The 23,501-nt window shown below is 39.1% G+C and overlaps 1 protein-coding gene across 1 annotated transcript; it reads left to right on the top strand.

Annotated features, from left to right (window-relative positions):
* The first annotated feature begins 1,380 nt into the window (after nt 1–1,380).
* nae1 (nedd8 activating enzyme E1 subunit 1) lies at nt 1,381–9,116 on the top strand. The gene is made up of 20 exons (XM_085355634.1): nt 1,381–1,446; nt 1,875–1,978; nt 2,063–2,123; nt 2,206–2,236; nt 2,352–2,423; nt 2,931–3,010; nt 4,037–4,146; nt 4,362–4,471; nt 4,564–4,626; nt 4,743–4,806; nt 4,887–4,978; nt 5,108–5,167; nt 5,264–5,397; nt 5,533–5,608; nt 6,251–6,290; nt 6,843–6,929; nt 7,042–7,134; nt 8,268–8,382; nt 8,474–8,523; nt 8,619–9,116. The coding sequence occupies exons 1-20, from the start codon at nt 1,397–1,399 to the stop codon at nt 8,726–8,728; spliced, it is 1,602 nt and encodes a 533-aa protein (XP_085211760.1). The 5' UTR covers nt 1,381–1,396; the 3' UTR covers nt 8,729–9,116.
* Nucleotides 9,117–23,501: the final 14,385 nt, after the last annotated feature.

Genomic DNA, 23,501 nt, shown 5'->3' with positions numbered 1-23,501 from the left:
ATATTTTTTTTGTTAATTGCTGCTGCTTGTAGGTTTGGGATCTTTATTAAATTTAAAAAAAAAATTGTCAAATTCTTAATTAGATGTATTATTATTCATCCGAAACCTTGGCCCCGTAGAAGTTTAATGTCACATTTGAGTATTTTACTAACATACAGATGTACTGTAATCCCCCTTTTTTCTTTAGGTATTTCTTTCTGCTTCAGCTTTATACTCTAAGCTATATACTATATTTTGTAATAATCTATTATATAGAAGAATACTTTATACTCCATACCACTTATTTTAAAGCTTTAGTTACTTTTTTTTTTAAATTGTTATAGATCCCAGGAAGACCCAAGCAATTACAATCATAAACACCTGCAGTGATATAATCTGTATGATTCTTACAGAAGCCATTTTATATGAGTGAGGTATTAGGTATTGAAAATATATTTTGATTTTTACACAGGTTGCACTAATAATAAGTTTACTTAAGTTAAAAGACTAAAAGACTATTTAACTGTGCAAATAATTATGTTTAAACTCCTCTGTAGCATTACTTTTCAGGTAATAAAACTGTAACTGTTTTTTGTGAGTAACATCATCTCTAAACCATTCATCACAGCAAGTCTCACTGCCATCTTGTAATCCTTCATTTTCACTCTTTCTGCTATCCTTCTGTCATAAATCACCCCAACACTCGTCTCCAGCCACTCCACCCAGCCTGCGCTCTCTTCTTCACCTCTCTTGTGCACTTGTTTGGTACCTTGGTTGACCCCGGGTATTTAAACTCTGGGTATTTAAACTCATGTAACTTCACTACTCTTTACATATGCAAAGTCTCCCTCTCATTCACACACACACACATGTATTCGGTCTTGCTTCTACTGAGTTTAATTCCTCTTCTCTCCACACCTCTACCTCTCCAGGCTCTCATCCACCATCTCCCTGCTCTCACCACAGATCACAATGTCATCTGAAAACAGCATAGTCCACAGAGACTCCTGCCTGACCTCATCTGTCAACCTGCTCATCACCATAGTAAACAAAAAGGGCTTCAGAGGTGTAATGTGTCATCTGTAACTACTACATTTAAACAGACAAATTCATTAAAATCCCTGATAGCTAACCGAAATCAAAGGGGAAAAAACAAAACAGAAAATAGTGAGAAGAAAGATAAAAAAGATAAAAGGCGGTCTGCTGAATATGCACAATATAAATATACAAATATAAAAGTGAATAAAATTCAGATTTGGAATCATTAAATGTGTTATTTCTAACACAATATTAATTATAACGCTGTTGATCTGTGTCGAAAGTGCAAGAGCGGATTTTCGAGCGGGCACTTTTGTGTCGAATCTGGCGCTGAGGAAGTCAATTTACGTTCGTTAACGTCACTCAACACATAGCTATCATGGCATCCACCAAAGCCTCGAAAGAGCAAAAATACGACCGGCAGCTCAGGTTAGTTTAAACAGCAGCGTAGTTTTCACAAAGAAATAATATCCCTCTCGCTAAGCGTGTGAAAACATGAGAGGTCACAGCAGCAACGCTGTTGGGGCAAAAGTGCTGAAGCTAGCTAGCGTTAGCTTGCTATGAGAGTTGCAGTTGAAATAAGCACCGGCGAGCTAATGCATTAGTAAGCCGTAAGAGTGATGTGACTGATGTGATGTTATGCTCTTTGTTTCTGTGAGGGCTCAGGTGTCACCCTGTTTGAACGTATTTATGAACAGCTCTTGATGGTTTAACAGGTGTAATAATACAGGGCTGTCGATGAGGGTGAATCTTTCTTACCAGCAGCCGAGTCATTCTGGGAAAAGTAGCTCACTGTGTTTGTATAGCAAGTGATGATAAATGGCAACAAATGTCCGTGTTGTGCTGTGTGCTTTCAGGCTGTGGGGTGACCACGGCCAGGAAACACTGGAAAATGCACACGTGTGTCTCATCAACGCCACGGCGACGGGAACGGAGATACTGAAGAACCTCGTACTTCCAGGTGAACAGATTTTCCTCAGTGTTAGTGACCTTGCTGCAGGTGATGGTGAAAACATCTGACTGAATGAATTGTTCTGTGTGTCAGGTATTGGAGCATTCACTATAGTAGATGGGCACACAGTCACAGGTGAAGATGTTGGAAACAAGTAAGTGGTCATGTTTAGCTTAAAAGTATTTTTATTCTATCAGTTTTACTTGCCTGCTTGCAGCTGACCTCTCCTTTTGCAGCTTTTTCCTCAGCAAAGACAGCATAGGAAAGGTATGCGTTGCTGGCAGTTTCCATTTTCTCCCAACCTTCTCTGTTGTTCTTTTGTTGAAGTAAGCAGTGTATTTCCATATTTGTTTGAGTTCTTATCGTACTTTTTGTGCTGCAGAACAGAGCACAGGCTGCCACCGAACTGCTGCAAGAGCTGAACAGTGATGTCTCTGGAAACTTTGTCGAGGAGGTTGGTGTTGCTTCCCTTCCAAGGCAGTCTTGGCTGTCTGTAATCACGTGTACTGTCTGTAATCACATGGCAGCATGATTACACACACAAAAAAAACTACCAAAATGAATTTCATGTAACTTATCACTATGGCTGTATCCAGCTATTTTTATTTAAATGTGTTGCACAGCTATTTTGTTTTCAGCTAAAGATCATGAGATCATAACAAGATTTACCAACTTGGTCAATGTCTGAGCAATAGTTAAGTGTATGGTGAAATTATTTGACAACATGCCACATTAACTTTTCCAGCTGTTTTCAAAACCTTAATAATGTTTCAGTAGAAATTTTAAGCATCCGCAGTGTTTGTGATGTTGAAATGAAGATCTTTCTCCACCATTACACCAAGACAAATTCCACAAACTTGACAATAAACCTAACTCTGATTCAGATGAATGAAACATATGGTTTGTGAATTTATGACTTTTGCCACTCTGAAGCCTCTTGTAATTTCTGTCACACCTGCAGGGTCCAGATAAGCTTTTGGACAACGATTCAGAATTTTTCCACAGGTTTACCATAGTCATTGGTGTCCAGCTACCAGAAAGGTATGAGATCATCTTAATCCTTGCATTCATTTACAGTGCTGTGCTAAAATCTTGACCCACCTGTCATTTCTTTATACTGTGCTGGGAAAATAGAAAATTGGTGCAGTGTTTTGAGACAATGTACAAACATACACAGAAATGCAATGTATAAGGAAAAAACAGTTTGTGCAATTCTAACAAGCTTGAAACTCAACATTTGGTATGACCACCTTTATTCTTTAACACAGCCTGAACTTTCTTAAGTAAGCTTTCTTGTCATTTCTTTAAGTAGTTGAGGAATAGTTCTCCAGGCTTCTTGAAGCACATTAAAAAAATTTCATGGTGATGAAGAGCTTTGAATGATGAAGATGATCCCACACTGCTTCAATAATGAGGTCGGGGCTCGGGGTAAGCCAGTCCCCAACTGATAGTGTTTCATTGTGTGTTTTGCTTTTACTACAGTTCAGTGTGTTTGGGATCATTGTCACGCTGAAATATGAGGAACGGAAGCTGATGCTAATTTTCCCTATTTCCTAAGGATATGACTTTCAGATACTGTTTATCTGCTGTCACAGTCACTTCTTGCCTTCTTCCACCTGGACATATTCGGCACTTTTCAAGGACTCTTAGGCACTTTTGAAGTCACTTTGGTGGTTCAAAAACATTTTTTTATGTTGGTCAAACTGTGTACTCTTTGGCATTTCATAGGTCCAACTACAATGATTTGGAAATTGTTTAAGAAAGATACAAGAAAGTCTGATTCCTTGGAAGAAGAATGATTCAAGCCTTTTCCACTGTACTGTAATACTGTAAAAAAGAGCTGATGAAGAAAACTACGGCAGGCCATAAGTCATTTATTCTTAGAGAACGTTCATACATATCTATTGCAAGATTTTCCAATCAAATTAAACATCATTGTCGGGCTGCTTTTAACATATGCTTTTTCCTTTTATGTAAAATGTTAAGTCTTTTTGCAGAAAGTTTCAGGACTGACTTAATTTTCTTGCTGGTTTTATTTTCTGTCCAAATATCTTTTCAATCCAACAGCACGTGTTTGAGGCTCGGCTCAGTTCTTTGCAGTGCCTCTGTACCTTTCCTAGTCTGTAAGACCTACGGCCTCATTGGCTACATGAGACTGGTGGTGCAGGAGCATACAGGTAAGTTGCTCTTAGCAGCAGTTTTCTTCTTTAAATCCTTTTTATAGTCTTGGCATTCTACAGTTGGTATGTCTAACCCAATAAGTTCACTTTTCGTGAACAGTGAACTTGGTAGGAACATAGCCTATTTATGTATTAATATTTCACAAGTTACACAGTATATTTAAGAGTACTGACATGACACTAATATTGAATTTTTCTGCATCTCTCTTCAGTGATTGAATCTCACCCAGACAATGCCTTGGGGGATCTAAGGTTGGACCAACCCTATGCTGAATTTCAGAACCACATTAAGTCATATGATCTTGACAGCATGGAGAAGAAGGTATGCGTTTCATTTGTGCATGCACATTATTCAAATGATGCCAGGGTTACACATCCAATCATCTTCCTTTCTGTTCTTTATTTAATCCGTAGGATCACAGTCACACACCGTGGATAATCATTGTTGCTAAATACCTGGAGAAATGGCTCAGTGAGGTGCAGTATTACATTTTTCTTTTGCTTCTCTAGTGCCAAAATGTCTGACAGCTTCTTTAGCATTTCTGTTGCTGTGCAGAAGAATATAATTCTGCTTTTGCTGTTTGTCATTGTAGCATAATGGTCAGCCACCAAAAAACTACAAGGAGAAGGAGGCCTTCAGACAGCTCATTCGGGAAGGTACTTGTGGACCTGTGAAGATAATTGTGGACTTTTTCTCTTCATTTTATGTATACTATTTCTTTTTTCTTTTTTTTCAGGGATCAGGAAGAATGAGAATGGTGTCCCAGAGGATGAGGAAAACTTTGAGGAAGCTATTAAGAATGTCAATACTGCTTTAAATCCTACCAAGGTGACAAAATTTAAAAGCTCTTGGCTTCCTTAAGAGCTATCTTGTGTCCCACACAGCATATCTCACTTTTAACCCCCAACCCTCCATAGTTTAGTCTATTAAGACTTGTGAAATCTCTTGCTTCTGCAGATTCCTAGCGCTGTTGAAGACATCTTCAATAGTGAGCAGTGTAAAAACATCACAGCACAGGTTGTAATTTTTGCCCAATCTTTCCTATAAAAAAAATACATATTTTAAGTTGTTTGCTTTTAATCTGTGAAGTATTTCTTGAATGTGTTTGTTTAGAGTCCATCCTTCTGGGTGATGCTGCGAGCTGTCAAAGAATTTGTTCACAACGAGGGAAATGGAAGCCTACCCGTACGAGGAACCATACCTGACATGATTGCAGATTCTCAGAAGTTTATCAACCTTCAAAATGTGTAAGTGGGGAAATATGTGGGTGCTCACTGTTTAATTAAACAAGAGCAACAGAGGTCAACTCAACAGTTCTGCATTTATTGATACATACTTGCCATTTGTGGGTGGTTTGACTTCTTATTTGTGTTTTATTACAGTTACAGGGAAAAGGCCATGCAGGATGCAGCAGCTGTTTCTAAACATGTAGAATCTCTGTTACAGTCTGTTGGAAAGGTATGGCGCAAAGCTGTGGAGTCAGTATAAAGCTTATATTTCTAAATTTAATGCATAATTAAGAACTGTGGACTCAGTAGCTGTTTAAAAAAAAAAAAAAAAACGACTCAAAACTCACCTTTTTAAAACTGCTTTTGGTTAAGTTTTTGCCTGTTTTATTTTCTCTTTTTTAACCCTTTTTATGACTTGTAATCTTACGTGCAGCACTTTGTGATTCTGTCTTGAAAGGTGCTATATAAATAAAAATGTAATTTAATAATGAAATTAACATCTAGTGTGCTGAAAACAGTGCAGCAATCAGACTAGTGTGCTAGTCTGGAGAAGTATATGGTACAGTTTTTTAAAAAGTCATATCACAGCACGTGTTTATCACAGGTACATTTGTAGATCCTTCATCTCCATCCAAATAAGTTTAATTCATCAGCAAAGCCAAGAGTGATGAAGTTAATGCTTTTTCTACTAGAACCTAATATCTCCATCATGTGTCTTTTCTCTTTAGTCGGGCAGGGAGTCATGATATGATTGAGCTATAGAATTCTATAGAGTTTGCCCTCACATGCTCAGTATGGCAGTTTCACCATTTAATTTGACTAAAAACTGGATTCCTACAGTACTTAATTCTGCTTACGTTTTTTCCACTAGCCAGCAGAAAGCATTCCTGAGAAGGACATCAAACTGTTCTGTAAGCACTATGTTCTTTTATCAACGACCATTCACTCTGTGTGTGCGTGCGTGTGCGCGTGCGTGCGTGTCAAGAGGGATAAATACTGTGTGTTTTTGAGGGGGCCCAGTTTTTATTGCTGTTCAGCTGGGCCCCGTTTAATTGTGTTGTGTAAAACCTGGAAGTTGGTTATAATTGATGAACTTCAAATAACATGGCTTTCAGATATGACTATTAATGGTAATTTAATTATTATTGATTTTACTAATGCCCTCCAGTGAGCTTTATTAACATCATATGACATTAACATATGTGAAACAAAGCTGCACAGTGCCATACATTCATTTGTAAAAATGAAAGTCTGTCATGTGTTGCTTTACTGATATTTTCTCTGATATATATTTTCTATATATCAGAGTCTCTATTTCCTCTGAGCCTGGCCATTTTCAGCACGTTATTCTGTTACTTTTTCCTCTCTAAGGACTCATTGGAAGTGAACCGTGATATGATCTCTTTGTGACACCTGCTTCATGTGAGGCTAATCATTTCCTAACTGTAGATATTTGTGTTTAGGTAAGAATGCATCCTTTCTGCGGGTGGTGCGCTGCAGGTCTCTGGCTGAAGAATATAGTGTGGATACAGTAAACAAAGATGAAATCAGTAAGTTGGGGATTCATTTTCTCTTAGAGTAAACTCTTTTATGTTGGAGTCACGTCATGTTCTTGTTGCAACAAAGCCTACTTTTGTATTAACATCAGCTGTCTCCCCACAGCCTCCTGCATGGACAGTCCGGATAGTGAGATGGTCTTCTACCTCATGCTTCGAGCTGTTGATCGTTTCTATCAGCAGCACTCTCGCTACCCAGGTATGAAGTGCTTTAAGCTTTCCTCAACGAGGAAAGGTATATTGATCAAGCTTTGGATATGTAAATACATACTAATGTGGCCACTGACCATTAAGAAAAGAATAGCTGCTGCAACATTAAGAATCTCATCCAGTTTGTATACAGTCAGCATCTAAGCTATAGTCTTAAAAAGAGGGGGGGGGAGGCTTGCAGGGTTTATCGAGAATACTTCTCGTCTTTTGTTAAACCATGCTTTCACCAGGTTGGACAATTCTTTTGCCTTCAGAAATGTCTTCATTCTTCATGGCACAGATTCAAAATGGTGCTGGAAACATTCCTCAGATATTTTTGATCATATTGACATGATGGCCCAGAGTGTGCCAAAGAAAATATCCCCCACATCCTTACACTACCACCACTAGTCTGAACTGTTGAAACGGGGCAGAATGGATTCATGCTAGCATGTTGTTTGCTAGATTCAAAATTTGGTGCGATCAAATGGTGCAAGAAAAGTCAAGATTCATCAGACCAGGAAACATGTTAGAACCACTTCAGTTGTCCCCGGTTGGAGAGCCCGTGTGAAGCTGACAGGAGTGGCACCTGCTGTGGTTTCTGCTGCTGTAGCCAATCTGCTGCAAGCATTGAAGTTTTGTGTATTCAGAAATGCTTCTCTGCATACCTCGGTTGCAACTAATGGTTATTTGAGTTACCATTGCCTTTCTATTAGCTTTAAGCCGTCTGGCCATTCTCCTCAGACTTCTCACATCAGCAGCCTACTGCCCACTGAATATTTCTTTTTTTAAAACCATTATTTGTAACCCTCTATGATGATTGTGCAGGAAAATCCAAGTAAATCAGCAGCTGACACACCCTTTTAAAGTTAAAGCCCCTTTGTTTTTCCCCATTCTGATGCTCAGTTTGGACTTCAGCAATTCACTTTGACCATATCTATATGCTTGAATGCACTGAATTGCTGCCATGTGACTGGTTGGTTAGATATTTGTATTAATGAGCAGTTGAACAGCTGTACCTAACAAAGTGGGCAGTAAGTGCATGCTACAGTCTGATTTTACTTCCTGCTGATGCCAGAATACAGAAACAGAACTGATTTCTTTATTCTCATGTCTTTTTCCCCCTGTGTTTACTCTCTTTAGGCGTTTATAACTACCAGGTGGAGGAAGACATTAGCAAACTGAAGGTCTGTGTGAACAGCCTACTGCAGGAGTACAGCCTCAATGTCAACATCAAAGACGACTATATCCATGAGTTGTAAGTCGAGGCCAAAGCTGGATGTGCTGTTTTGAGTAATTGTTTCAAAAATACATAAGTAAATATTTGCTTTCTGTTTATACATCTGCAGCTGTCGATATGGAGCGGCAGAGCCACACACAGTTTCTGCATTTTTGGGAGGTAAAGTTTTGATTGATTCCTACAGCATTTCTTTGTGAAACAGTGCTGATGAGTAAGATATATCTGTTCAAATCTTTCATTACGTTTTATTTTAGGATCAGCTGCTCAAGAGGCCATAAAGATTATCAGCCACCAGTTTGTGCCATTTAACAACACTTTCCTTTACAATGCAATGTCACAGACGTCAGCCACGTTGCGTTTGTGAGTACGATTACTGAAGCTGCTTACGGAAAAAATGAGAGAAAAATGGCACAAGGATAAACAGGAGTGTAAGAGATCAAACTGTAAAACTGGACATTGGGATTTGATTTTTACAAACATGCATATACTTAAACCTAGAAGTGCTTCTCACTGAGAAGAAGCATTTTAGACTGAACTGTCAGTTCATAGTGTTTCAGCTTCTTCTCAAAGTTCGGGAAATCAAGAGTTCACCCATCACACACTTTCTGTTAAGCGGACCTTTAAGCCAGAAATGAAACTGTCAGATTCCAAACCTCAATGTAGTATTTTCATTTGAAATTCAACATTTATGGATGATGTATTACAGTGTAGTGGCACTTTGTATACATTAGTCACAACTGTCTTATTGTATTTGGAACAAGCTATGTAAAACTTTAGCGTTGAACTGTCTTGTATTGCGATAAAACATTAAACATTTTATTTGATGTGTTTTGGGGGTTTTTGTGTGTTTTTTTTTTTTTTTTAATTTTTTTTTATTATCAGTAAACCTAAGTCACATATGGGTTCACTTCTGGAAAACACTTAAAGTGACTTTTTGATTTGTTTTGCAATGATTTCAGTTCTTCATCCTGAATAAATGTTTGATGACTAACATGTGAGCTTCTTGAGGCCTGTAATGTGACCCCTGGAAAGATCCACATGAAACCGCCGTGGTATTTTTATGAGGGTTTGTTAACATTATCTTTACTCAACACTAGATGGCACTCCTCTTTTTTTTTCTTTTTTTTACCATTTGTTGGTCATCATGTAGTTGCAAGTTTATTTAACATTCCTACACAGTGACCAGTACCTGGATGCTGACCTTTGGATACAGACTGAGTTTGACTTAATCAGAGGTAGGATGTTAACAAAAAACCTTTAGTGTTAATGATTAACCAGTGTGTTGTTTCTCACCAGCTCTTTTTACCTACTGTGCAGTGTGGAGCACACTGGTCTTTCTTTTGAGAGCGATCTAATATGTAGCACAGCCTTGAGAGGTGGTTATGTGATATAACTGGTGCACAGGGTAAGGTTTGCTTTTTTTCTTTTTCCAGACTTGAGCTGGATGGAAATTTAACCTTAGCAGACCTCTTCTCCTCTCCAAATCTCCCCATGTAGATATCTGTCAGAGACTCTCACTCTCATACCCCCCGTCACCGTCTGTCTGAGAAGGATAGAGCAGGTTGCCAAGAACTACTCTGGCCATTTTCTAAATCAAGAATTTGTCCGTTGCCTCTTAGAGATTATCACAGCTCCATCCATCCGCTGCCTCTAAGAGTACCACGCTGTAACAGTCCCCTGTACAGTGAAATTCTTTCTTTGCTGTCCACAGATGCCACGCAGAATACATAAGTAGAGTAAATGATAATTTCAAAACAATAGAAACAGCTATAAACTACACTAAGTACAATAAAAGACAATAGAAATATAAGATATGCAAAATATATACAAATAAATTCAGTTTATTCACAGGTATCCATCCGAACATGTTCAGCGCTGGTTATACTAGGATGTCTTCGTTTCTGCTACATACTGTCGGAGTGACAACAGTAACTCATGTGTCTTCTTGTAACCCAAGGCCCCCACTCATGTAAGGATGTCGACTGATAAGAGATTACAGAAACGAATAAGCAAAGAAGAGCTTTTTATCTGACGCAACAGACCAGCCGTTTGTCTTTTTTAAACCTATTTTTTTCTCTATTGAAGGACTCAGAGTATAAAAAAATCAAGTATTCAAGTAAAAATTGCAGGACATTATGCTATGATAAAGGGAAGGGTATCATGTAAAGCCGCTTTAAAATCCAACTAAATACTTCTACCCAAATAAATATTAGAAACAAAATGACAAAAAGTCAACTTCAGTCAAAGTAGTACTTTGTCCTGTAAGAAATATCACCTTTGCTTCATCACGAGATCCCTAAAAAATGTTGATTATACAGTTTTGTTAACAGTGGTGCAGATTGTAATTGTGTCATTGTTTACCACTGACACACACACAGCAAGCAGCCCTCCTTCTGCAGTGGTTGTAGGCAAACTAACATGTTTGCTTTTCAGTTGCCAGTGATTTGTTTGGTAAATTGACGGCTTTGAAAAGAACCGAAACTGCATTATTTAAATATGGTTGAGTGAAACAAGTGCAAACGCACATTAGTCTTGAAACACATATTAAGCACAACATAAACCCAGGGGTAGAGCGACCCCTCACACTGTAGCAAACAAATATGTGATCACAAGATCAGAAGTTAATCACATCTGTTGCACATACTGATTACTGGACCTCAGCTTGCAAGTGCTTTATCTTGAAGCTACAGCAGAGGCCCCACACTGGAGACGTGAGTGTGTTAGGGGCCGTGGGTCAAAGGAGGTGGTCGTTAACGCTAAAATCAATCTGTAAATGAGTGGCAAAGTCTGCAGAATGGCCGCACTGCCAATGAGGATTCTGGCTGAAAGCTTCTAGCAACAAATGGAGAGCAAGGGCGGAGGGAACTGTATGAGTCAGCGTAAGGAAATGAAGAAAACTGCACAGTAAAGATGGCAGATTTACGGGCACATCCCCCACACGGACGAGGGACCAGTGTCCCCTTTGTCACATAATATGTCACTGGATAAAAGGTTGCATTTAGCACACACGTCACTAACAAAGTCAGAGTGAAGAGTGAAGGCGGTGAAAGAAAAAACCTGCAGCACTCGAGAATAATGTTCTCTGATGGTTCAGGGCTGTTACTTTGAATGATTTACCTGGCAGATATCCAACTTGTTCACCTCCTCGTGAGACCTGGGCTGAATTAAAAACAGTGCAGAGCGGAGTGTTGAATGTGTTTGCAGGAGGACTGCAGGAGGCCGGCATGCTTTAAACCTCCTAGAGGTCTGCCAAGGGTTCTCTCCATTCTTCCTCTAAACAGAAGGAGCTGCATGCTTGGATTTAACACCTTTGCTTTCTTAAGAATGTACCTAACTTATATTTCAGTATTGTGTTGATTTGACTGGTGTAAACGGCTCCTTTTTGACGAAGGAGCTGTAAAGCCTGTTCATTTGAGTAAAGCAAGCTTGCAATTGTGTTCCTGGAAACAGCCAGCTGGTTTGTTACACAGAACCACCTGCAGTGTGTTCCTTCAAAGGTTTTAGGAAAAGGGCAACCATTAGTCTATCTGTGTGTACTAGCTAACTTAAGGAACCACAGAAAGTGAAAAATGGGAAAGAGAAATGGGAGGTTTGAAAGATAGAAAGTTGGCATCAGTACAGGAAACATGTCTACTTTATTGTCACTGTAGCTGTGACCTTATTGGTCAGTAGTTCCTGAGAGGACACAGATTGGTCCCTCACGAGGTAGACTATTTTATTGTGATGTTGCACGAAATAAGCTGCCTCACAAAGTAAAGTGGAGGACTCGGAAGAAGTCTCCTTGCATGACGTGTGATCAGGATGTTTAGCACAGTTTCCCAATGGCAGAAATGTTCCTGGTTCAAACATCATGGTCAGCCGTGGCCTTTCTTTTTGAAGAACCTCTTTAGGTTCTCTTTGAGCACTCTGGTTCCTCCCACAGCCCAAAAACACGTTTGTTATGTCAACTGGTGATTATATCAGGATCAGAATAAAAGGTGACAAGCATGTATGGGTGTGTATGGTTGTCCTGTGTTCACTCTGTAATGGATGGACCATCTGTCCAAAGTACCCATTTCTTACCTATGACACTTCTAATAGGCCTCATCCTACCCAGAACATTGAGTTGGATAAGTGGTTAAGAAAGTGGATGAATGGGGTTCAAAACAGTTTCAAGATTCACAAATGCATCTTTAGAGAATACATTTGCCATCTACAAAACCTACTAGGAAATCCAAAGCTCGGCAATTTGATTTTGCTGACCACTTTTTGAACTTAAAATGCAAACCTAAGAGAGCATGTGGTGAGTGATCACACCAGCTGGTATGCCAGTGAGTTACACAGATTTTCCAAACTTTGCCTTTAGTTTGCTCTCAACCGCAGTAGGAACGCTTTCTGTCTTTATTTCATACGGTAGTGACACTGTTGTGATCACAAAATGAGTCCACAGACAGGCAGACGTATAAACATTCAATCTTGTGTGTTAGTCTTTGTGTTGTAGGAGTTTGCAGAACAATATTTTACCATGAAGATACACAAACACAGGCTACACAAATTCACAGGTGCAAGCAAACACTAGTATTAAATATTATATGTTAAGATAAGGATATCTGACATTGGGAGTTACAAACGCATTAATCTGAAAAAATGTGCGATAAGAGTAGAGCTCACTGGATAATTTCTTTTTCGAACCATTCTCTGTAAACTCTAGAGATGCTTGTGTGGGAAAATCCCAGTAGATCAGCAGTTTCTGGTCTGAAGCCCTCAGACGTGTCTGTTTGGCCCCAACAACCATGCTACATTCAAACACACTTGAATCACCTTTATTCCTCATTCTGATATTCGATTTGAACTTTACGGGTCATCTCGGCCATGTCTGCATGCCTATGAGTTGCTGTCATGTAATTGGCTCTGACTATTTACATTAAAAAGACCAAGCAGCGTGTTTGTATTACTTTCCCAGCTTTGCAATCTAAAACGGTAAACTCTAATTAAGGGAGGTTTTTATATTTATTATGATCTAAATATTGCTATCAGCATGTCCTGATTTAGATTTGATTTTTATTATTTAAAGACTGGTGGACATTATCAATTAAGAGGAGCTAAGCTGAGAAAACTCCCACTGTGCATCCTCAAGTATAATACAGATCAACGGTATCATCGGATGTGTCTGTTATGATTTAGTACACTGGAATGAAATCATAACAAACATCCTGACGAGACTTCCACATAACTTAAACATGCGGTCATTGATGTTTCTAAGATGTTCATCTGTGTGTTAAAGAAGGGCAACATTACAATATGCCAAACTGAACCTTACAACACATCTGATATGCAGCTGACTGTTGTGGCTGTACAATCTTGATAAACTTGGTACAGGTCAGAAGCCCCAGTTGTCACTAGCGATCTGAGATTTGTAACACTGTCAGATTACCAGTGATTTTAACTCAACTTGACTTGTCATAGTAAGAAAATCACAGGTCTAGCAAGACTGAAAATGACCTCCACGCAATACCTAAATTGAGCCCCTGAATTCTGAAGGATATCTGGATAATAGAATAGTCTTTGATATTTAACTAACTAACTGATCAAATCCAGGATGTGGATCCACTACTTTGAAAGTTAATCACTTCTCTTCCGAGCACCTTCTAGTAAAATTTGGGTTATCCTTCTAGCAAACAGGCAAATTATGAAACAGAAGAACTAAACCTATTACATAAACTTCTTGGTGGAGATGGTAATAATAGAAACTATCTTGTGACCACATCAGCAGATGAGTTCTGAGACCACACTCATCCTAATAAGTGTGATAATGATAATTCATACAGGGAGTTACAAATGCAAAAGGCACTGACCAGTGGGGAAAAGCAACAACTATACATCTGTAAAGACGTTTGAATACTGTGCACATTTGTTGACATAGGTTGTGAGTATAACCACAGAGAAACAGATGGACATATAAACACTTGTCACAGTTACCATCCATCCATACATCCACTTTCTTCTGGTAGTCCAATTCAGGGTCATTGGGCAGCTGGAGCCTTTCCCAGCTGTCACTTGCCGAGAGCTGGGATACAGCCTGGAGAGTTTGACAGCCCACTGCATGGTTAACAATTATCACAACTACCTTTGGTAAAGATTAATAGGAGGGTGGGTATGTTTGTTTATTGTCTGTCCTCTTCTACCATCTATTCATCTGGATTTATGTTCCATTACTGGGTAGGACTTCAGGGAGTCTGGAAATAGGCATATCCAGATGGAGTCAGAGATTCAGCCCCCACCCCCTATGTAAGACCTGGGTGTCACCTTACACTTCTAAAATGCATAAACAAATGGGGAGGCACACACACATACACACACACACACAGCCAGCTTGATAACTGTTATACACGATGGATGGTTAATCATCCTGTTTTAAATTGATCAAGTGCACAGATGTCTTTGCATTTGTCCTCCTAACAGTTACTGACATGCTTGCGTGTAAATATCTTAGATTCTTGAACGTACGACAGCGTTTGCAGACAGTTTACTTCAGAGGTACATGAAACGTGCTCCAGAGTGCATTCTCCAAGAGCCATTCTTATCTCTGTCGTCGTACTCTGACATTCTCCTCATCGCTGAGATCAGACGGAAACGAGGCAGCCTGAATTCCACGCTGGTATAAAAACAGTGTTACTCTATGCAGTCATATCTATGTGTGTTTTATGTTTTATCAGAAGGGGATCTGTCATAGTGAGGTAAAGACAAAAAATGTCTTACCTCAACAGACCCTTATCGGTTTCTGGGAATACCGACAAAGGGGTGAGATGAGATGTGGCTTGGTGGGCAAAGAGATTAGCGCTGCTTTGTAAGGAATTTCGACAGATATTATTCCTTTCTCATGAGTTGGTATGTAAAGAAAGACATTAAGTCATTCTTTGTTGTGACTCATGCTTTTTAAGTCGGTTTCAATAAATAAAGTAGGTCTGGTAACATTAACAACAGAAAAACAAAGATCTATTCCAGCATCTACTTCTAAAATACTGCAAGTAGAGAAAAAAAATAAAACTACACTTCATGTTTTGTTCATTTAGGACACAGCTAGAGCTTTTATTTGGATTTGTCCTGGGATTTTTATGTGTTATATTTCAATAAAAATGATTTCATGCATTTTCAATGTGATTTCCAGGAAAAAGATGAAAGAATATTAATAATAACCAGAGCAGTTTTAAGGGAGTAACTCACAGGGGCTTAAAATCTTTCTCTCACAGTTATTCATGTTGACGTGTTTAAACGTTTAACTTTATCAAGTAAGCAAGAGAAATTAAACACAATTTTCTTACACGGTGCACCGTTGTGTAGAATATTAAACTCAAAGCAAGATCAACAAGGCTCCGCGGCTAGATATATGATCATCTTGGCTAGAAGAGGAGTTTTTACAGTGAGGAAGTCTCAGGTGGCATGCATGACTTGGATGATGGGTATTGTTTCTGTTCCACAGCCTCTTGCATAGATTTTGGTTTCATTTACTTCTAAAGTAAACTGGTAGCACACCATGTGAATTCAGAGTGATGTGTGTGTGTGAAAGCAAGAGACCGAGAAGGAGTAGCGTCTGCCACAGGGTAGTGTTTATGAAGAGGACATGTTCAGGATGAATTTCTCAGATACGTGACATAGCTTCTTGCATACATGTAGCGGTGCATATGGTTAGTATACACCGCTAACCATATGCATGGATTACATACAAGTCCTTTATTGCAAGATCAGCTTTATAATAAGTAGCCTTCTGCTGTTGGAGGATGCTTAGGAGAATGCAAAAGGTGGTAGCAGTAGCACCAAAGTAAAAATCCCCGCAGTACAATACCCCAAGATGCACACACACACACACACACACACACACACATAGACATGCTCTTTAAGTGAGTAAGTACGCTGCATGGGAGCCTGTACATGGTGTCATCCACAGTTCAGATCACAGCATTACTCAGATTCCTCTCTGTAATTATACTGGCAGGCCTGATTCAGCTTTATATAAAATGGGGGTATGGTTTAGATCATCCTAAAATCCTCCTAAAAAAAACTCCATCGCATACACACACACATGCAATCATATACAGAATCAAAAGATACAATAGAGAATAATCAGCTTGTAAAATTTAAAAAAAAACCTCTCAGCCTTGTGTATGTGTACACATTAACTTCTGTGCCCACGTGTACGGGTGTTTGTTGGTGTTTAGAGACTGTAGGGGGGTTTGGGGGCGTTTTATGTACGTGAATGCTTGCGCCTTTCATGTGTCAGCAGTCCAGGATACACTCCAGCTGCAGAGAAACTACAGAGACCCATAAATGCAGCAGTGTGCCCTGGCGGGGTGGAGGAGGAGGAGACAGAAAGAGGGAGAGGAAGGGGTAACCTCAACAGGGGATTGCAGCAAATATGTAGAGTCTAATCCTCTCATTAGACAGCAGGGGGTGCGTGGTGCAATCAGATTCAAGCAGGAGTCTGTGGCCTGGCAGAACACTGGGGAAGATGTCTGCAGCTGTAAGAATATTATCTAATCACAGGAGCAGACATACTCGTGCACGCAAATTCACGTTTAATCACCGAATTCTGATTAAAATTCAAAGTTAAAAACAGAACTACTCAGGCAGGGAGCTGTGGATGCTGATCTACTGGTATTTTTTTAAAAGCTTCTCCCCCTGTGTATATGACTTTCTCCTTCCATCTCGAGGCTGAAAAACAACACTTGTTTCACACTGCAAACATCCACAATCGTCTACAGACATTTTGCTGCCTCAGCTCTTGCTTGCTGTACTTGTTCTACTTCCTCTGCTGTGTGGGATTTTTTTTTTCCGAGCAGTTGGTTTTTAGATTTTCATTTTGAAGGGGTGAAATTTTGAAATAAGTTGTGGCAAGAACGTGAAAAAGAACATTTCTGAAACTAGAGCTATTTATTTGAAGAGATTGAATTTAGTTTAAAGTCTCCAAAGGGGAGACTTCTGTTGTTTTGTGAGTTTCCAGCACAGCAAATCACCAAGTATCAGTTCCAGGGTGCTCTGTCCGCCGCTGCTCACTCTGTAGTCTCTGTCTCCCCTTAACGTCACACTACAAGCCTCCCCCTCCCATCCACCGCCAGGAACGCTTTGAAGAAAAACAGAGTCTCATCTCAAAGGAGAGTTTTACATTCCATTTTCTGGAGAAGCTGCTTTGAGCAGTTTTTTTAGTTGTCTACATTAAGATGTTATGAACAGTTAACAAAGTAAATTAGCTGTAATCTCGTAATTTGATCTATTATTGCAGATGCATCTGTCTAATGTTATCGTTCTCTCTAAGCCTGCATGCTCAATTAGCACAGCATCGGGGTCAAACAAAAGTCATTTGCTTGCATTTGGAGCCATACGGCTGCTATATGAAAGTTAAACCATTGTTATTTTTTGGAAAGAAGGTTATTGGGTTTTTTGTGGGAGGTTACCTCTTCAGAGTTACATGAACTGAACACATGCAGCGCAGCTTTCCTTCGACCCCACTCCCTCTCTGCTTTCCTTTGAGCATTAGCTGAGTTTGCTTTCTTGTTAAATAATGCCAGGGGAGCTGTTCCTTCCTTTACTCTGAGTGGCAGTAATACTTTGGAGTGATGGCAGATCCTGACTTGCACTGCCTGACACTTCTCGATCAGAAACACACAGCAGTTTTGGATCTGGGTCACGTCCCATTGCCCAATGCTGAGTCACTGTGCTATCAACGACTGGTCAGGCTTTGTCAGAAGACAGAGCGCCCCCGTGAAGGGGAGATAAATCCATCTTCATTGTTTATTTAATCCGGACTTTCCACCTACAGTTGTGGTCAGAAGTAATGCACTAACCATGGTTATGTTATGTTATGTTATGTTATGGTAATTTGGGGATTTTAATGATTTTTTTTCAACGTTGAATGATTACACAGCATACATCTTTAATGACATTAAAAAACAAGCATTGGGTGCACACGCCTTAATTTATCTTGGATTTTCTCTAATTTACATTTAAAATTATTTGTACGGGCACAAATATATACATATCCTGACATCTTTTAATAAGTTGTGCCGAAGGTTCTACTTTACCTTGTCCTTTATCTTGACAAGCCCAAGACCTATTAACTCATTAGTTCTCATGACTGACAACAACTAGTCCATTTTCTTTGGCAGTATAAAAAGGATTTGACAACACTGGATTAACCAATACTCAGAACAATGGGAAAAATCAAAAGGAACCAATGAAGCTCTAAGAACGAGGACTGTAGATTCACAAGTTGGGCAAGTCTCTTCTATCCTTTCCTAAACAAATGCAGATTCCAGGGTCATCAGTTCAAACAGCAGAATAACAAAATTTGGCACCACTATACCAAAGTCTGCCAAGGTCCAAGCTGTCAACCTCGAATGAGAGGAAATTATTTTGAATGTTCATGTACAACCCAGGAACCACCAAGGCTCCAGCCTGCCATGAACTGGAAACTGGAAGCCCCTGTTTCAAAAGTGACACCTTTAAACTCAACTGAAATTTGCAGCTGCCTGTGTTAAAAAGCAAAATGAGGTGTTTTGGAGGAGTAGAGGTGAGGCTTTCAAACCTAAGAACACTGTACCAACACTGTGAGCCATGGTGGTGGTAGCATCATGCTCTATGGTTGTTTTTCTGCCAGTGGTACTGATACATTGCACAAATTGGATGGAATAACGAAGAAGAAGAAATAGTTCCAAAGTCTTCAACTTCACCTTAAATGCATAACTATGTGGTTGAAACTAGAACACAGCTGGGTTTTCCAACAGGCCAGTTATCCCAAATATATATATCAGCTGGGTTTGCAGTGGATAAAAAAGGCAAACGTTAAGCTTCTGGAATAACCTTCTCAAAGTCCCAACCTCGAGGGCTGTTGAAAATTTCTGTGATATGCTTAAAAGCTGGGTAGCAACCAAACCTTCCAACACACCAATTTAAATTAACTCTGCCAATTCTGCCAAGAAGAGTGGTCAAATATCGAACCAGATTAATGGCTGAAGCCTGTCTCTTTATTTGACTTGACCATTTCAGCTCATCTGTCAAAATACTCACAGCTTCTCAGTTCAAATCTTCTTAATGAGAAACCAAAGCTGAGAGTTGTCCAACTGTTTCATAACCTGTTCTCTGCTGCAATATGTCAGTACTTTAAATAATTAATTAGGTTAATGTAGTCAGTCTGATTCAAGGCGTTCAGAACTTTTTTTTTGTCTATCAATATCTAGTTAAAATGTGACCATTTTACCAAATCTGAAAAAAATCAAAGCTCCAATGTACAACATGAAATATTTCTTTTCCACACTTAGTTTGACAAATTTTACTAATCAACAATAAATGTCACTCTTAAAAGCCATGCAACACAAATTGTTCTGCAAGTAAAGGTGTTACAGTTAGTTACGAAGCTGTCATGGTGTGCAACTATCTATTAACAATCAATCCTCAGCTGACCCTGAAACAAGGTTGCTGATGACAACATACGTCACTGAATGCCTGTCAATGGTTGACTATGACCTGCATGATAGAAAATCAGCTCCGTCAAATGATTACCTGTCTTTCCACTGCGTTTGGAAACCATGGAAGGCCTTTGGGGAGTTTATTTTTCACTTATTTGGTAAAAAAAAAGAAATGTGTATGAAATATGTCAGCCTCACAGGATGCAGTGTGAATCCAACTGTGACATGTAAGATTTAACTGGATCAGGGAGGGGTAAAAGGTTAGGATCAAATTTGCAGTCCTCATACAAATCCAGTTTTGTCATTTCCTTTACACACAACTACAGCAAGAGGCATGAAAAGTTATATATTAATCTTTAAGAAATCTTAGATGGGCATGAATACTTTGCGCTGTCAAATAAAATGTTAGGGTGACTCTTGGTTTTCAATGCAATTTGTTTGTGTTGTCTAAAATGTTTAAAGGAAACAGACACTGCTTGGAAAACATGTGTAGAAACCCCAGAATGAAATAGTTGATCCATAAACTCATGTTCTCAAACCCACCATGACACTTTCGATTCTTAGTGGGCAACACTGTTACATCAGATGGCTCTAGGTTATGTCAAAACCAAACCAACTGTCTCAACAGTGGGATCAAAAGCCTGAGGTGTTGTGGATGCCTTGCAGTCATTGTGCAGGGTCTTAGATTTAAATGTGTGTGCTGAGTACAAAGTAGTGCAAAGCTGCCAGTGCCTGGTCGATGGACATATGGCAACTACATGGGCCTGGGGCATTATGAGGGGGGTGGAGGCACGGGGCATTTTTGTAGCGTGTGTGTGTGAGTGAGTGAGTGTGTGTTGGGATGGATCTATGACAGAGTTTAGAGGTTTAATGAGGCATGCACGGGGTCAGTGATAAAAGGAGGTCCCAACACTTGCTCAGTGAGCCTCTGTTAAGGAGGCGCCAGTGCGAAGCTGTTGTTTCTCTAATACAATAAAACCCCACCCTATCTACTCTGTGCATCTTAGATCCTTTTTTTCCTCCATTGCAGGCAGAAAAAATACCTATTTAAGCAAGTACACATGCAATTGACAATTTAAAATGTTGAGTAATAACAACGGTGAGCACTGGGAGGCTGAACTGAAAGACTCTGACCTCAGATTTACTGTCTACATTGGAGTAAGTGTTTATACATGTATCCAGGCTGGATGGATTCCTTTTTATTGAGTCTATCCGTCTCACTCTGAAAAAATAGATGAGCTGGAATTTAGTTGTGTATACACAATGAGAATAGACTGAAAACCCATTCTCAGCAAATGAAAAACTAAACGAATACTAGGAAATTGTTGTAATGGAGTATAATTTTTATATTATACCACGGAGTATTACTGAGCTGGAGTAATAATTGGTTTTGGAAATTATTTTTGATTTTTTAGGAAATACATTTCTCTGTAGTATTCCTGTTTCTGTTAGCCTTCGTGCTCAAACACTGATGGAACTGGGTTTGAAATTCTCACTTTTCCGTTATTTGAATAGAAATGAATCTTTCTTCTCTCTGTCTCATTCTTCCTTTGCCTCTTTGTTGACAGAGCTGGATGAGAAAAGATGGGCTGATAATCTGCCATGTCATTTTAGACTTCTCCACACTTAAACCCATGATGACAGGCCAAAACAAAAGGGAATACAAAGAACACTTTATGGCTGATGTAAAACAATATTCAGCTTATTTAGGATGTGCAAGTATTTGGTGTACAAGATACTGAGTCATGCATGCCTTTCGCTAATTCAATTGTAACTTTTCAGGAATGCATTTATGGAGCCATTCTGGAGCCTTTCTCTATAGTGCAAACTCTTCTCAACCACTGTGGTGAAACACCATTGTGCAACTGAGTGGAGTCAGTTTTAATGTGCCACTGCTAATTGTGCCAGAACTGTAAAAAAAAAAAAAAAAGCTTGCAAATAAAAGAAAAACAAACCATTTTAATTAGCACCTTTTGTCATGGTCCTTTAGGACTGTGAAAACTGGCTGTAGGTGATAGATGCTTTAAGCTGGTATTTCCAGCTGACTGCTTTAACAGCTACCTGCCACAAAACAATCCCCAGTACCCGATACACTAACCTACTGGAGAAGAACATAGGGTGTAGTACACTGAGGCTGGTATATATCAAAAAAACACTGGAAATGTTTTCTTTTATACTTTTTCACGTTGAGAAATAAAGTAAAGTTGATATACAGTTCTGTGTAAAAGTCTTGAGCCTTCCTTAGTTTGTCTATATTTTGAAAGGAAAATAGGTGCAGTGATTTACTGAAACTTGCGAACAGTGAACTACATTATTAAAAGCAAAAACAGAGTTTGTGCAATTCTAACAAGCCACTAAGTCAATATTTGGTATGACCTCCTTTATTCTTCAACACAGGATGAACGCTCGCAGGTAAGCTTTCTTGTAATGTTTTCAAATAGTCTTCAGGAATATTTCTCCAGGCTTCTTGAAGGACATTCAGAGGTCTTCTTTGTGATAATTGTGTTTTGGGATCATCGCCATGCAGAAAATTAAAGCCAATGCCAGTCAAGCACTTTTCATATGGTATTGCATGCTGGATCACTATTGTTACATGTAACATACTTCTATCAGTTTTGAAAAGATGCCACCATTGGCTGAAATGAAGCCCCAAAGCATCACAGAGCATCAGTTTGGTACAGATAGATATTTCTTGCATTCATCCCTCCACAAGATCTGATTTCTAGTCCACTTCTTGTGTAATTGTACAAGATGAATCTCTCAGGTACTGGATTTTATTCCTATTTCTTTAAGACGTGACTTTTGTTTGGTGTAGAGATTGTATACCTGACATTTCTTGTTTTGTCCTCCACATGTCCAGATTACTTGTGAAGGTCACACTGCACATCATGCTAAGATCTGCCAAGTTTTTGGATAATAGTTAACACAAGGACAGGCACAAGGACTGGACTGAAAATGAATGACAAAATAGATCTACTGCTAACAACCACTAAAGATCACAAGAAATTTTGGCTCATTGGAGAGAAATAAGTAGAAATGGGTTATTTCTAAAAAATGTGTGTACATGTGAGTTATAAGTATGTTTTGGAGAAGAATGCTGCCTGTCATGTTGCCCTACGTGCCAATCAGTCTCCTTATAGTCACCATGTAAAAATGTTGCCCTACATCCCCTTGTCATGTTTCCTTCCTGTTACGTTCTGTGCCTTTTGTGTTCTTCACCTTTATCTGACCTGAAAAACCACTTACATGTGAAACAATGACTAAAATGGCAAAACAACAAGATTACTTACAAAACAGAGGTAACGTGTCAGATTTAGATAAGTGTACGCCATCAGGATTCTATAAAATGACCTCAGGCTTTATTTAAAAAGTAATGGAGCCATAAAAACACAAATATCAAATTAATGCCATGAGAAAATGGTGCCGTGATTCAAACTAATGACCTTTGATGTTTAAATACCTAAATGAACAATATCACTATAACTTCTTTTGACAGCGTTGGTAAATTAAAGTAATCTGTATTTTTGCAAAGATGGAAATTTGTCCTAATTCATTATGAAATGTACCGCAGGTACATGTGAAACCGAGATATTCGGGTTAAAAAAAGAGCAAACCATATTCAGTTCCGGCTGGATCTCTTTGCTTTTCCAGCCCTACAACAATATAAAAGCAAATGAGAGGACGAAGAGGAGGTGTATA

This window comes from Diplotaxodon limnothrissa, linkage group LG1 (assembly GCF_057381915.1).
Source record: "Diplotaxodon limnothrissa isolate DT_005_m linkage group LG1, D_limnothrissa_male_GT1.1, whole genome shotgun sequence".
Classification (NCBI taxonomy): Eukaryota; Metazoa; Chordata; class Actinopteri; order Cichliformes; family Cichlidae; genus Diplotaxodon; species Diplotaxodon limnothrissa.
This window is presented reverse-complemented; position numbering and strand designations above follow the sequence as displayed.